At 36.8% G+C, this 17,585-nt stretch overlaps 1 protein-coding gene across 6 annotated transcripts in view; it reads right to left on the bottom strand.

Annotated features, from left to right (window-relative positions):
* Positions 1–17,585, bottom strand: part of LOC123529213 (plexin-A2-like) — a 134,260-nt gene that overhangs the window by 109,958 nt on the left and 6,717 nt on the right. For all 6 annotated transcript variants that reach the window (XM_053522248.1, XM_053522249.1, XM_053522250.1 and 3 more), the window contains exons 2-3: positions 15,326–16,492; positions 14,435–14,626 (exon numbers count right to left, since the gene is read on the bottom strand). In XM_053522248.1, coding sequence (XP_053378223.1) covers positions 14,435–14,626; positions 15,326–16,438 — 1,305 coding nt within the window. In that variant the 5' untranslated portion in view covers positions 16,439–16,492. The remainder of the gene's footprint in view (positions 1–14,434; positions 14,627–15,325; positions 16,493–17,585) is intronic.

The raw sequence follows: 17,585 nt of genomic DNA on the forward strand, positions 1-17,585 counted from the left end.
ACACCCTGATAATATCTGAGCTGCATCAAGTTTTTTTATGCTCCCAGCTACATTTAAATTTCAAAATATTCTCCTCTTTCTAGAATTTCGAAATCAAACAGAAACAATTTTGTCAACAGAAGATGAAAGTCTATAAATATGAAAAGCAGTCAAAGCAAAATGTGCATATAATGAGCATTCTTTAAACACACTATGTTTATCATTAACATGTAATATTTTCTCTCTCTCTTTTTATGAAAGTCCTCCAAATCAAAATAAAACAAAGAGCACTGCAATGCGGAGCAATATACGCTCAAAGGTATGACCTCTGACCCCTAAGTGTGACCTTGACTTTAAGTGAGCCATCCAAAACATGAGCTCTGCACGTCGTCTCGATGTGATGAACATTTGTGCCCAGTTTCTTTAAAATCCTTCAAGCAGTTCAAGAGTAACAGAGCAGACATGAAACAAAGTCATATGACCTTTGACCCCTAAGTGTGACCTTGACCTTGAAGCGAGCCATCCAAAACATGCGCTCTGCATGTCGTCTCTATGTGGCGAACATTTGTGTCAAGTTTCTTGGAAATCCTTAAAGGGGTTCAAGAGTTACAGAGCGGACAAGAAATTGATAACGGATGGACACCAGGGGCAAAACATAATACGTCCCTTTGGGCGTATCAAAAAATCATTACAAAACAGCAAAACATTGTTTTCAAGACTTAAGATATATATTCTCCTATAATTGCATCCTTTTGCTATATATACTAATGCCTCCAAAGTGTGAACTTTCACAGAAAGATCTCAAGTTCTCAAGGAATATACCAAATTTATGAAGTCATATCATTTTTCAGTGTCTTGACTGTATCTCATGATTTTGATTGACAACCTGTATTTCCAAAATCCACACAGTCCAGCAGGCTATCTTGATCCCAGGGGCAGATTAGCCTGTGATCTGTTTTGAAACACTGGTGATAACATCGGCTACAATGTGCCAGACTTGTGTAAATATTTAGGCTAGCATCCCATTGATCCAGAAAGCATTAGCAGTAATTTCTACATAGAAGAACAATCATAGATTATTATACAATCAGATCTGTTTATTTATAAACAAGAAACCTGTCTTTGTTCTGCAAGTACCCAGGGACTTACTGAAGGTAATATGAGCAGTGCCATGGGAAAACCAACATAGTGGGTATGCGACCAGCAAGGATCCAGACCAGCCTGCGCATCCACGCAGTCTGGTCAGGATCCATGCTGTTCGCTTTCAAAGCCTATTACAATTAGAGAAACCGTTAGCGAACAGCATGGATCCTGACCAGACTGGTCGCATACCCACTGTGTTGGTTTCCTCATGGCGCGGCTCATATAATCATCATGTTCATATGAGTACTACTTTATCAATAATCAAAGGTAAGGCAGTACTAAATGGTTTCTCCCATGATTCAGATAATATTTTCAGACTTTCACTTCTTGTTCTGTCTTGTTTTATAGGTCTATCTGTACAAAGTCGAAAAGAGTTTCAGGAACACTTATGCCCCCAAACTGGCATACAGGGCATTTTACAAGCTTTCTTACCTGTAACTTTGACCTCTGACATATGTACCAGAGACTTGCGCCCTGCACAGTCATCTTTTCATTTCATCGGAATCCCTTGAATACTTCAAAAGTTATACTGGAGACACAAAATGTTTTTAACAAAAGTATGGAATGACGAATGTATGGACATAAAGCATAAAAAAATATAATGGGACTGAAAAGAACTTTGTTTTTCCCATGCATTTTTGGATGGACTGACTTTCTGACAGTTGTTGCTAACAATGGCAATGAAAATCAGGAAACTTTGCAGAAATTAGAAGTTTTAATGTCAAAGAATAGCATACCTTCTACACTGTACTTACGTTTTGCAATTCTTTACCTATGAGTGGATATTTATCCACGGCTGGGTGTTGAGCGATTTGAAGAAAACAGGGGGAAAAACAACTAAAAGATGGAAAAAACATTTGTTAAATCAAGATTGCCTCATGTGATGTCTGTACAATACAGTTACATGGATACCAAAGACCTGTAGCAAGAAAGTGAAGGCAGTCAACAGTCTTCCCAGCAACACCTTTCAGACGAAATTTCTTACAAATATATACAAGTTTTAACGACTGGATGGCTTACTTTCTACAAAGGAATCAAATCAGACAAAACTTGGAACAAACAGTGATAAGGCAAACACCAACAGTGCTTACACACACACCAAAAGTGGTATGGCAAACACCTACAGTATTTTGGCAAACACCAACAGTAAGTTAGGCAAATGGCAAAAAGGTAAGACAAACCAACAGTGGTCAGACGAACCAACAGTTGAAAGACCAACTATAACAGAGTTAAGACAATGCAACAGTCAATAACAAGGGAAAACTAATTCAGCAACTATACCAACACTCACTGCTACCAGGATGTTAGGGGATATCATTCTGTCTTGCTCCATTCAAAATTGTGATTAGCACTGCCTCCTTACATGCTCACCTACTACAATCAAAGTTTGAGACTGTGAGTATAACCAGGATTAATTGCACCATCTGGAACATTTTTACATAATCTGTGCCACAGAGGCAATCAGCAATCAAACTGGAGATTACATAAAGTGTTTATAAATATAGGTGATAGATTCAAGGTAGAAAATGCAGCTGTCAGCTAGGAGCTTGATGTGTAAACTGGCAATACAATCCCAAAGTTTCAATCCAATGTATGCATAGATTTTCAGACATTTTCCAAGTGTAAAATGGGAAATAATTTTGTCAAATCAAGTCAGAGTTGTGGGACCTAGTCCTATGATCCTAAACAAAATCTGTACCGTTTCCAGACATTTTGGGAAACAATCTCAACAGGACTTTCTAAGCAGGGCAGAAATGTAAGAGTTATATAATTTAAGTTAAGCAAAAGCCAAGAATTAAACTGTGATGATGACACTGAAGACACCAGCAATATCAAATCTGTCTGCTCTATCAAAATTTGTTTTTCCAAAACACAAGCCTTATTGGGGATGCTGAAAAAAGGGAAGTAATGACTGTTCACACTGCAGCTCTGATATCAATACCATACCATGCTGCATGCAACCTTAAAACAGCTGTAGATATTGTTAAACTAGAAATGTGTCCAGGGGACACAGATGCCCCCACTACATGACATTAAAATGATAATTTTTTCCCAGGTCAGGGGCCAAAAATGACAATTTTTTCCCAGGTCAGGGGCCAGAACTCCCTACAATACTGAATGAATCCGGATGCAAAACCCCAGGTGCACAACTGCACATGCTGACCAACATTCCTGTAAACTTTGGTGACTCTAGGTCAAATACTTTTGAGCTACGCATGACACAACATTAAAATGACCCATTTTAACTAAGTCAGTGGCTATAACTCTACACGACTGAATGAATCCGGACGCGAAAGCCCAGGTGCACAACTGCATATGCTGACCAACATTCCTGTAAACTTTGGTGATTCTAGGTCAAATACTTTTGGAGCTATGCGCGACACAACATTAAAATGACCAATTTTTTACTAAGTCAGGGGCCATAACTCCTACATGACTGGATGAATCCGGACGCGAAACCCCAGGTGCACAACTGCACATGCTGACCAACATTCCTGTAAACTTTGGTGACTGTAGGTCAAATACTTTTGGAGCTATGCGCGACACAACATTAAAATGACCATTTTTTTTACTAAGTCAGGGGCCATAACTCCTACATGACTGGATGAATCCGGATGCGAAACCCCAGGTGCACAACTACACATGCTGACCAACATGCCTGTAAAGTTTTGTAACTCTAGGTCATATACTTTTGGAGCTAGGCGCGACACAACATTAAAATGACCAATTTTTACAAAGTCAGGGGCCATAACTTCTACATGACTGAATGAATCCGGACGCGAAACCCCAGGTGCACAACTACAAATGCTGACCAACATTCCTGTAAAGTTTTGTGACTCTAGGTCATATGCTTTTGGAGCTAGGCGCGACACAACATTAAAATGACCAATTTTTACAAAGTCAGGGGCCATAACTTCTACATGACAGAATGAATCCGGACGTGAAACCCCAGGTGCACAACTACACATGCTGACCAACATTCCTGTGAAGTTTTGTGACTCTAGGTCATATACTTTTGGAGCTAGGCGCGACACAACATTAAAATGACCAATTTTTACAAAGTCAGGGGCCATAACTTCTACATGACTGAATGAATCCGGACGCGAAACCCCAGGTGCACAACTACACATGCTGACCAACATTCCTGTAAAGTTTTGTGACTCTACGTCAAATACTTTCAGAGCTACGCGCGACACAACATTTTTGGAAGGACGGACGGACAAGAGCAAATCAATATGCCCCCCCCCCAAAGTGGTGGGAGCATAAAAAATCTTAATGCTGCAAAAAAAGTTTCAATCAATGACAAAGCAAAGGTGTCAGATTGCTTTTTTTCTGCTCCTGCAGAACACTATACAGCTGCAGCTGCTCGCATAAGCTTTGCATGATATATTGAAAAAATTCTGTAAAGATAAATATTTAAGCTTATTGAAAAAGAAATACAAGCACACACATAGCAGAAACATGGATATCACCCAGAAAAATATACATTAAATTTTATACAATACTATTATATCATAATATATGATACAATATATATAAAAAATAAACATTTTTCATTCAGAACTTACATAATACTGAAACATGGCTAAAACTTTTGGCAGATATTTTTGAAAGGCTATCAATACCAATGTGTTGCTTGATCAGCCGCTATTGCTCCGCATGATCAACCCTTCTACTTGCAGTCAATTTGTCATGCAGGTAAAAACCATAACAAATGTACAAAACAGCTGTCATCTGCATGCTGCCATTGTAATATCCTTTGCTGATTGAAACATGTCTTGTTTTCCCCTGAACGCCATGCAGATGACTGCATCTTTTTCCACTTCTTAGAAGATTTTGTCTTATGTTGATCAGTGCTTTTTGGCTGTTTCAGGGGCCAAAATTCAGTCCCATTCCACTCTTCAAAAAGTATGATTATTCCCCCCCACCCACCAAATAAAATACCCATAAATAACTTTTTTTTCGCCCTATTTTTACAACTTCCAACCAAAACTCTTTGTAGATGTACATAATAATGTAAACCATAAAATTATGACTATTGTGCTTTCAAGTCATCTTTTTTTTCTACGAAAAATATTGTTTTAATCACAACAACAGTTTCCCCAAATTTTCATCAGTCTGGTATATTTTCATCTCCTTACAGACGCTTTCCCCATTCCCCCCAATATTAAAAAAAAAACTTACTAGGTTTGCCTAATGCTTCTATCCCGTGAAAGTATGATTGGTACAATAATCTTCATAACACTTTTAAGAGTTTACTGGTAAGTCGCCTATTTTGGTCATTCAGGATGTTTGGTTGTTTTTTTAATGTTTACCTTACCTACAATATATGTACAGTTAGACTGAAACATTGGTCCCTCAAGCATCCCACTGCAAAATGGAGTTCTTCACATCAGAACTTTAAGAACAAGCGACTTGGCTCTTTTGAGCAAAACATATAGTTCTTGGCCATTGCTGTTTGAATCACTTGAAACCCTATTTTGATTACCCTTAAATTTGTACCTGGAGCAACCTGTGCTTCACTGTACACTGAAAACACCAGCTTACTTGGAATACTTTCAAGTCCAATTCTACGAAAGTCTTAGAGGTCTGGACATTACTGAGATTCGAACACCTTACCTGTAAAAATAATAGACTGAGCAGATGCCCACAACCACCTTACATGATGACAATTAAACTAGAAATTTTATGCTTTAGAACCCAACATGTAAGTCTAAACATTAACTGCAGTCTCAGCTTTCCCTTGGATTTAGATCAGATCAATCAATTATTGCATCAAGAAATTGCATTGAAAAGATGCCAAATGATTAGGCTACATCTCAGTGAAACTTCATTTAGAATTGATGTATAGAAATTGTTTTTATATTGCTGATTTACAAAATCAATAGCTTCAACATCTCTCCTGTCAGCTGTTCTATAATTGAAGGTAATTAAAAACGCAGAACAAATTTGAATAATAGTGTTCTAATGCAATGGTTAATTTACATGAAACTGGCAGCAGCCATTTTTAATGAAGTGGTGAAAGAGACATACATGTATATCTCAAGCTGAAGAATCCTGTCCCGAATGGACCCCAAATGAAATTTCAAGTAATATATCAAAGTCCACAAGCCATTATCAAACACATTTGAATTAAAACAAGGCAGTCTAAAAGACAGCTATATCCCTCGCCGCTGTTATGGATAGCGGCTCAAACCTTTGACCTTGGGTTGTGACCTTGACCTTCAGCCACCATGGCTGACTCTTTGGTTCTGCACATCATCTTGATGAGGTGATTGTTTGGTCCAAGTTTCATGATTATCATTCAAGTGGTTTAGGAGATACAGAGCGGATACAAAATGGAAGGCTCAAACCTTTGACCTTGAATTGTTACCTTGACCTTGAGCCGACATGGCTGACTCATGGGTTCTGCATATTGTCTTGATGAGGTGATCATTTGATCCAAGTTTCATAATTCCTTGAAGGGGTTTAGGAGATACAGAGCAGACACGAAATAGAATGCTCAAACCTTTGATCTTGAGTTGTGACCTTGACCTTGAGCCAACATTGCTGACTCATGGGTTCTGCACATCGTCTTGATGAGGTGATCATTTGACCCAAGTTTTATAAAATTCCTTCAAGGGGTTTAGGAGATACAGAGTGGACACAAAATGGAAAGCTCAAACCTTTGACCTTGAGTTGTGACCTTGACCTTGAGCCAACAAGGCTGACTCATGGGTTCTGCACATCGAGGTTATTGTTTGACCAAAGTTTCATGAAAATCCTTCAAAAGGTTTAGGAGATACAGAGCAGACACAAAATGTTACGGAAGGACGGAAGGAGACCATTCCTATAAAACCCACCACTTGTGGAGGGGGATTAATTATAACTGAGTACTGCAGTGAGTTAACAAACTTTCTAGGACCTTTCTCAAACTTGGATGTAGACTCAAGTTGCAGTGAAAGTGTCCTCTTGCTCAAGCTTTGATGGCTCAAGAACCCAGACCTAATCAAGCAATTCATTGTTTTTGTTGGGTTTAATGTCGCAGCGACACAATTATAGGTAATATGGTGACTTTTCAGCTTTTATGGTGGAGGAAGACCCTACAGGTACCCTTGCCTGTATTATTTCATCAAGGAGAGTGGTACCAGGGTAGAACCACCGACCTTCCGAAAGCCAGTTGGATGGCTTCCTCACATTCAATGCCCCAAGTGAGGCTCAAACCCACATCGGATTCAAACTCAGCAACAAGCAATTCATGTTTGGTCCATTTCTGTTTCCCTTAAATTTTCTACATTTGGATCCCTAAATGTAACCCCTTGATACCTTGTGCATTTTGATTATCCTTTTGCAACCTTGAGCAATCGGTGTTCTATTATACATTAACTTTAATGTAGTTTAAACTAAAGAACAGAGAAAACACACAAAATACCTTGCAACATTTGATTTTCTCTTTCTTTCTCAGGCGTGCTTTAATTAACCTACAATACAAGTTGTATTGTAGGTAACAAGTCTCCAAGATGCGTTTTAGATGCAATGCAATACAAGTGAAAACATATATTCCTTAAAACAGATGCTCCCACTTATTATATAGCAGCATTCTATTATTCCTAATAGCCATTAATAAAAGGGGAAGACATATTTCTGAGGAAATCATTAATCCAGCCTGGAAACACTAGCTCTGACAAGAGCAACAAATTAGCAGGTGTTATATAATGCATGAACAGTTCTCACCAAATCATGATCACCATTCTGTGTGCTTCCAGCAAAGCCAAAAAATAACAGATGTTCTTTATTCTAGAGTTTTTCCATTCAAATTCCATTCATCAGTTATTATGATTTATGCTCAAGAGTCTTTTTAGAGCAATTTCTTTAGCAGACAGATCAAAGTTTTATGTGTTTTGCCATTATAAATGTTCCAAGGTGATGTATAAAGTATGTGTGGAGTCTATAGGAGGAGCGGAACAGCCTTGTATGATGTTCTTCTGTGTGTTACTTTTTATATTAACGTTTGTTTGACTGTGTTTAAAGGAGACCTAACAATTAATAATGCTCTATTCAAGATTCTCTTCCTTCTAAGCTAAATGTGCAGGACCATGACTGTGAAGTCGTATGAAGATATTGTGGTAGGGTAAAACCAGAAATGGAATGGTCATGTTTGTTTTCTTGTTTGATTGATTTAATGCATTGGATTCTGCACCATTACTGACTTGTTTTCCACAAGCAACTGGAAACTTCCCCACTTAAGTTTAGGTAGAGGAAGAATGACTTCACTAATCTTCATGGATAGGGCATCACTGCTTCTGGGGATTGAACAATCAACCTTGATTCATTCTTGTGTGCTCTAACAAGAGATGATAAGGCATTCTGTTGGTAACCTTGTATTATTTTCGGCACAGCACATCCTGGATGCCTGATTAAAACTTCACAAGGCTTCTCCTAAAACCATCTAAAATTGTAAACAAGGCTTTTAAATTAAATTAGATGTTATTTCTGTACACACAATCATTAATAAATTTAATAATCTTGTTCCAGTACAACAATGAGCCAACTACTGTAGTAATAATGAGGCCAAAGCAACAGATCTTCAAAGGACAGCCTTTCCTCCATTTTTTGTACTTTTGTCTAGTTTTATCTGTAGTCAGATTAAGCAATCATCCATTTATCTCCTGAGAGTTTTCAAACATTTCCCTTGATTTGTAGGAAACCAGAAGGAATTATCCAGTCTATCCAGCAAATTAAACTATTAAATCAATACCACTATTGAATTTCCAAAAAAACATGTTTCTAGAAAATGTTCCAAATTCTACAGAATGGGCAAAAGTAACATGAGCAGATGATAAAAGTGTTCCATGAATTAAAATTAATGGGTTTGTCAAGACAGGCCCAATTCCTGAAATTCTTACAGACTTTAATGGTATATTCCAACACACTGGCACAAAATCAGAGAGTATGGCTGCAAACAAATAAAACAAGAGGGCCATAATGCCCTATATCGCTCACCTGTCATCATTGCACTTAAGGACAAGAAGGTGAAAAAATCATAATCAAAATCAATCAAAAGAATCATGAGAAAATATAGTTGAAATTTTCTTAAAGGTACAGATATGTCAAAATACACCTATAAATTGGAGATACCATCCATGTTGTACCACAGGAAAGTGGTCTCAGTTTTTCCCTACGGCCAATAATAAAAAAGTTACTTAATAAGCTATTTATAGTTAGATCAAAGGGAAGTAATTAAAAAAAAAATTATTGTAAGTGAAAACAAAAGGACCATGATGGTCCTGAATCGCTCACCTGACCTATTGACCTAAAGATCATCAAGATTTTGATCAGTTTTGAACTGAGTATGAGTAGTTTTTTCTATTATTTGACATAGTGACCTAGTTTTTGAGCACATGTGACCCAGTTTTGAACTTGACCTAGATATCATCAAGATAAAAATTCTGACCAATTTTCATGAAGATCCATTGAAAAATATGACCTCTAGAGAGGTCACAAGGTTTTTCTATTATTTGACCTAATGACCTAGTTTTTGAAGGCATGTGACCCACTTTTGAACTTGACCTAGATATCATCAAGGTGAACATTCTCACCAATTTTCATGAATATCTCATGCTATGGCCTCTAGATAGGTCAAAAGGTTTTTCTATTTTTAGACCTACTGACCCTAGTTTTTGACCACACGTGACCCAGTTTCGAACTTGACCTAGATATCATCAAGTTGAACATTCTCACCAATTTTCATGAAGATCCATTAAAAAATATGGCCTCTAGGGAGGTCACGTTTTTCTATTTTTAGACCTACTGACCTAGTTTTTGACCGCACGTGACCCAGTTTCGAACCTGACTTAGATATCATCAAGGTGAACACTCTCACCAATTTTTGTGAAGATCCATTGAGAAGTATGGCCTCTAGAGAGGTCAAAAGGTTTTTCTATTTTTAGACCTACTGACCTAGTTTTTGACTGCACGTGACCCAGTTTCGAACTTGACCTAGATATCATCAAGGTGAATATTCTGACCAATTTCCATAAAGATCCCATGAAAAGTATGGCCTCTAGAGAGGTCACAAGGTTTTTCTATTTTTAGACCTACTCACCTACTTTTTGACCGCACGTGACCCAGTTTCGAACTTGACCTAGATATCATCAAGATAAACATTCTGACCAATCTTCATGAAGATCCATTGAGAAATGTGGCCTCTAAAGAGGTCACAAGGTTTTTCTATTTTTAGACCTACTGACCTAGTTTTGGACCGCATGTAACCAAGTTTCAAACTTGACCTAGATATCATCAAGATGAACATTCTCACCAACTTTCATAAAGATCCCATGAAAAATGTGACCTCTAGAGTGGTCACAAGCAAAAGTTTACGCACGCACGGATGCACAGATGGACGACGGACGCTGCGCGATCACAAAAGCTCACCTTGTCACTATGTGACAGGTGAGCTAAAAATCAGTCTACTCAGACAGGAGAACACATTTCAATCCAAAAGCTAGTCTGGCTACCAACTAGATAACCTTTTCTAAAAAAAATTTCAATCATTACTCTTATATATTCTGACCAGTCTTTCTTGGCTTCGATTTATCTACACAGTTTGAGAAGAAAAGGGACATAATTATACAAAATTTTTGAATTGTTTCAGGACTTATCTTCTGTGAACAAAACATAGGGTCTGACCACAGACTATTCAAAAGCTGCTGGTACATGTACCATCCAGCCCCACTCCCCACCCCAACCCGCAGGCAAGGCAAAATGTACTAATGAGGCATAATCATGGAATACTGGATTATACAATCAGATTATAGCTCCGCCTATTCATCAAAAATGTTAAATCACACACAGACTGCCTAATTATCCACTGCAAAGAATTTAAAGGGTTTTCAGTTATGTGGAAGGAAGAAAACATAAAATTTGATTTTATGTATGGCCTATATATACACCTATTATATCTTGGTTTCTACAAAGTACAGTGCAGTGTAAACAACAAATTTATGACGGATCAATTCACTTTTTACAGCTCTTAGACCCATTTTTCTCAATAAAATACACACTGTTTTAATTTGGCATAATCAAATTAATATTTATCTTTGATGGATGGACAGAGATAGAGGGGAGGGAAAGAATCTGACAATAAACGTCTCATTAAGATGTTCTCCTCTGATAACACAGAGATATAGTTAATCAGTTATCTAGTATTAATTGAGCATGTCAGTTTCTCACTAATCAATCTGCTCTACAAACACACAAATACAACCAACTACTTGGAGTCCAATTTGTGTTGTTTAGAACCAATTTTAGACAGGCCTTGGAATGTTATTTTTGTTGCTGCAAAAAAGAAGAAGAAACAATTCCAACAATTTTCAGATATTCCAAAACATTTTCCAAGAAAATTTAAAGATGTTCCTAGATTTTCTATTCAATCAGTTACTGTAAATTTATTATGCATCATTTTGTTGTTCTGTCCGGCAGCCATTATAAATCAATATAAAAAGAGCTGCCTTTTTCACACATTTTTATTGTTCCATCAACAGAATAATTAATATCTAAATATCTAAAACTGGCTTAGGAAAATTTCCAGTGCATCTGTAATAATTATTATGTAAATCTTTGAACAATTTGATCAAGTAATGACTTTATCACTATGAAACAATTACTACAACGAGATTCTTTAAAAACGAAATTTGAAACAACTGAAATTTTAAACAATTGAATGTTTTTTTATGTGCAGATCACTGGAGTATAATATAATCATTGGCCAATTTCAATACTGCTCTTATAATCAACCAATCAAAAACCAGAGTTTCAAGACTGCGGTTTCCAAACTCAACTTTGTAACTAGAGTGATCCAGTCTGACTTACAAGTAATTATAAGAATAACCTTTAGCAGCTTCTAATATGGCAACACCCCATGACATGTGAATCATCTTGCAAAAGTCAAACAAGATCCATGTTTTTTTCAAATTTCTCTGCTCAATAAATGACTAATATTTAACCACTGTAATTTTAGAAATGTCTGCTGCATTCGAATCACATGATTTTTACTGTTTGACAAAAAAAATTATGCTAATTTTCCCATCATGCAATATTTGTATCTCCAAATCTTGCAGTTTACTGGCAGGACTGCCGTATGAATCAACTTTCTGTCTAGCAAAATGTTTCTCCAGAACTTGTTTTGTATTAATTCTTTTCTAGGTATCACGATCTATGCTGTGTGGTCTTGCATTGTGTGTAAAAATACAGTATCTCAATATCCTATGAATGAAATTTATGCCTCTAAATAAATGCTAAAGCACAAACTTTTTGAAGAGGGTTATCAATAGGTCATGAGACAAAGATACATGTAAGCAGTAGCAAGAGTAAAACTGGGATAAATTTTAAGCATATTTCATCCAAATTTTATATTTCCAATCCAATAATATTCACTTCTTGTCAACAATATTGCAGAAATTCAAGATAGTAGTGTAACATCGCTATTCAAAGCAATCTGTATCTTTCATACAGTATCATTGTTTAAAACTTAAACAAAGGTCTCCTTTTTAATAACAAAGTTTTCACATAAAATACACACACACACACACCCCAATATTTTTCAAAGAGGGATCTCTACTTTTCAGCACATCTAAATTTGGTGGGTAAATATAAACCATAGATCTAACTCTAATGTGAACATGGAGGAAAAGTGGATTTTTATTAGATTGGGACTTTATACAGGTATATACGGTATTACTAACTAAAATTTCAAATTGTAACTACATGGTATGCAGCAAAATAGAATGCCAAGTAACAATTAATAAATTAACAACTCTGTAACATGTATGAAATCTGTTACTCTTGCTCCTTGTGTTTTAGAACCATGAAAACAGATGGCAAATAGCTAGAATGGTAATTTGTCAAGTTTTATTTGCAGGCACTGCATTAGTAAACAGTTTCTGTATCTTGTTTGACAGTTAGTTACAAACAGATGCCACCAATTTGTGTCTAAATGCACTTTGTCTGTATTGTGACAATAAGATGTAAAAGACAGACTTTTCTGAAAGGTGTATGTCATATGATTGCTTGATAAAAGCTTAATACTCAAATTTCATACAAAAAGTGTGATGTCAAAGCTAAAAGCTTCAGTGTCTTGAGACAAAACTGTGTGTGATAGTGTCCACTTTGATGTGAAAAAGCTTGCTACTATCACTCTCCTTACACCTTCCGAATAAAAAGGTGTAAAAAGTTCCGTCAAATATTCTGCAATTTTGGAATTTGACAGACAAAATTCTTACTTTACTCCAAGTTCATTATTCAGTACTTCAAAATTCTGCAAGATTTATTAAAGACTGGCTTTAAATGTTGCTCACAGCATATACACATCAAAAACAGCCGATGTTTCGACAAGTAAGAGAAACTTGGGACTATTGTGTTTTATTTGACACATTATGTCTGTCTTGTCTACTGTATCTTAACCAACACCTGACAACCTGGAGACCAGTCTTAGAATGCTGTCTCCCTATTGGCTGATTTCAAAACTGTGCTCAGACTCAAACAATCAAAGGCCAATGTTTATAGACTGGTCACCAAATTATGTAGATGACGGCCTTTATTTCAAGGCAATTAATTTTTCTATTCATTTCAGCTTTCTGACTCCAGACAACACTTCTTCTCTCTTGAAAACTCTCTCACTTTCATTATTTATTCATAAACCTTTTTGTCAACTTAAGAAAACACCGGCAAACAATCTTATCCGAAACAATAATCAATGTAAACTTCTAATGTACGTAGATTTTTACAAACTGAATGAAAAATTGAGTATACATTACTATAAAGGATTAAATGGTAGGTTTCAAAAATAGTAAACAATGCAGGCGGTCTAAATAAAACTCTTAATCTCCAAGGCCGAGATAATGTATATATATCCCTCATATTAGACTTGAAAATACAATTATCCTATTTTATTTCTACATTTCCAAGCTGAAGTCATTTAGAAAGCTAATCATGTTAGGATTAAAACCTTTGTACAATTTTACTTTTAGTAAAAATTGATATGCTGATAAAAATTTAGACAATCAAAAAGATAAGGTTTTGCTAGACTGAATATCTGGACCATAAAGGAAGCCAATGGGAAGGAATTTCTCACATACAGATACATGGCAACACCCCATATAAAGTAGTATTGAATGAAAACTCTCATGTGATCAATTGTCATGTACCTTAGTGTTCTTTTATAGAAATTTGCCACTGTTTAATGGGAACATCTCAATATGAAGCCAATTCAATGACACATTAATAAAATGTTAATAAAATGTTCCACATTATCATTTATTTTATTCTAAGTTACCTTTAAGATGTGTCCATTTTTTGTGCCAGCATACGCAACAGTGTACTCGTTAACAATATCTACGGTCAATGACGTCACTGTACTGTGAAAATTTACTGCTATATCCTGACTGACTGGAGTAGTGCCGTCCGTTGGCGAGTTAACTTCTTTGTGTTTGCCGCAGTAGTCATCATCAACATCAGCACGCAATGCCTGTAAAAAAATTAGTAGTAGTATTTTTCAGAAACCTTCAATGTCATAGCAATAAAATTCTGTATCAAAACAGTGCAGATGCATATTTGCGCAGTGTAATCTTACTTACTTATATTTATGTTTACTTGTTTGTTTTGTTGGTTGTTATGAAATTTTTTAATGTAACTTGGCAAAGAACTTATGGCTCAGGGCTCTCGTTTGCTTTTTGGGACTGGGGCCAGGGTCCATGCAAGGGGGAAATTTCGCATGATTTTTCAAAATAAATCTCTTGAGGGGGAATTTCAAACGAGAAAAGAAATGCAAACAAATATAAACATTCTTTTCAACTTTACTGAACCAAACCTGAATTCTACAATAAAATTTTAATCAACTGCAAAGCGCTTAGCACAGATGTTCTTTAGACTTGAGGGGGGGAATTTTTTTGAAATAGGGGGAAAAAAATATACCATTTTGAGGGGGGAATGGGGCCGATATTCGGCCCCAAATTTTGCCAAACGAGAACCCTGCGGCTGTTCATGTTTCTTTAAGTTTACTTTAGAAATATGGATGCTAGAGAATAAACATACCAATTGTAGATGATGGTGAATGGATAGACAACGGACACACAACAAGCCCCCATGAGCATGAAAAAAAATCACCTTTAGCAAAAAAAAAATATATATATATATATACTGTGGCCATACAACATCAAATACTCACTGGAGTGTCTTTACATGGTACTGCTTTGCCGAAATAACCTGGCCCGGTGTTGCCTTTTCCATTAAAACAGTCTTGAATGTTAGCAGAAAATATGCGTCGAACCTTCCTCATTGGATAGACACATAATGCAGAATCCTGTGTCGGCTCACTTGATCTTGGAGCACCTATAGAAAATGAAGCATAAAGGACGTCTTCATCCACTCTTATATTCAAATTTTTTTTAAGCTGACTTCCGGCTTTACCAAGATAAGCAGCTTGAGCCAGGTTGTACAGAGCACCATTATGCCAGCACTCTAGTTGTACTTCCGCATAAGAATGGTAGTATTTGTCTTTTTGGCAGACACGAAAGATTTTGGTAATATATGATTCAGTACTGGGTGACTTTTTCTGCACTGTAACCATATAACTAAAGCCGTCTGAGCCAAATCCATATACATATCTGATTGGAAAAGTTTGTCTAAGACTCGAGTCTAACATGGTTGCTGACTTTATAAAAAAATCTTTGTAAACAAGCTTAAAGTCATCAAGTTTTCTAGTTGCAAAACAGTAAACTCTGTCTCTCTTCCAGCCTTTGTTGGTATATTGCACTCCAATATTAATCACTGATGTATCTTGACCGTTTTGGTCCAGTGGTCCAGGAGCAATGAATGCAAAGGTTGTAGCGGAATCGTTATTAGCAACAAGTGCATCATCGTATATTGGTATTGGTTCCTCAATGTCTTTGATATTGTTTATATCATGCTTTAAACAAACACCTTGGTATAGACTTATACAGTGGATCAATTTATTGTTTATGTAATCAATCAAAATAGCTTTACTGTAGCTTGGGGTCAACGTTTTGGGGAAATCACATGGATATTTTTTTATTGGGCATTCTACATTATCAAGTTCTGGCCCTGTCTTCATTTCTGTTAATATTTCCAAGTTTTCATCAAACTGGTACAGTCTGTTTTTTGCACCAACATAAATTTTGCGCGTTCTTCTATCCATAACAGCATTTTGGAAAAAAACCTGACTCGAAGTCTCATCAAGGTCAAAGACGTCAGTAATGTAGTTTGTTCCAGTTGCTGTGGCAACAATGCTGAGTAAAAGTAGGACGACTTTCCACTCCATCCTCAAGGCAAACTCTCAACAACTATGGCACATTATTGGGGGAAACATAAAAATCTGAAAAGAAAGAGAATTTTTTTTTAAACAAAGTCATTTCAAAATCAAAACAGAGGGTCCAAAAAAAGTTTATCCCTATCCATCCCCCTTCACATCTCCCCCTGCCCTCACCCCAGTCCACCACACCACACATCTCCCCCTGCCCTCACCCCTGTCCACCACACCACACATCTCCCCCTGCCCTCACCCCTGTCCACCACACCACACATCTCCCCCTGCCCTCACCCCAGTCCACCACACCACACATCTCCCCCTGCCCTCACCCCAGTCCACCACACCACACATCTCCCCCTGCCCTCACCCCAGTCCACCACACCACACATCTCCCCCTGCCCTCACCCCTGTCCACCACAACACACATCTCCCCCTGCCCTCACCCCTGTCCACCACACCACACTATCACAGACAGAGGTCAAAGTTAAAACAGAGATAGAGGGAATGTAAAATATGTATATTTATATATTTTTGTAATAAATGTGTAAGAATTTATTCTACAAGTAAACCCGTTTTAATAACATCATTCTATTGTTGCAACTGTAGATTCTTTCCCATGAATCCACTATTTAAAGAGCTTTTGGTTTAATATCTAATCATCCCAAAAACATAACGTCTTACCCAGGTATCGAACTTGCAAACACTCCACTAATAGTCTTGTGTTTTACCAACTAGGCTAGCATAGCATTGTCAAAATCAACAAAACCATTTGTAATAATTATTGTGTATTTGAGAAAAATGATGAACTTGACCAGTGGTTCTTGTGCATTATTTTCATGAATCCAGGTATCATGCATTATTTTTCTCAAATCAAGTTACTTGTGGTTTCATTTATACTGAATACCAGCACTAAAGCTTGTTGAATTGCATTTACCTAAAATGTAAGAAGTAGGATGTATAATACATTTTTCAGGACCCTGGGGATGGGGGGGGGGGGGAATAGGCCTAATGAATGATCCCCTATATCCTCAGGGGTTGTTATATATTGGTAAACAGAACTGAGAAGACATATATTTTGTGCATGATTACTACTCTGATAAAACAACATTTGAAACCTGCATTTCATACAGAAAATATCAAACATGTCAAGCTGTCAAAC

This window comes from Mercenaria mercenaria, chromosome 13 (assembly GCF_021730395.1).
Source record: "Mercenaria mercenaria strain notata chromosome 13, MADL_Memer_1, whole genome shotgun sequence".
NCBI lineage: Eukaryota > Metazoa > Mollusca > Bivalvia > Venerida > Veneridae > Mercenaria > Mercenaria mercenaria.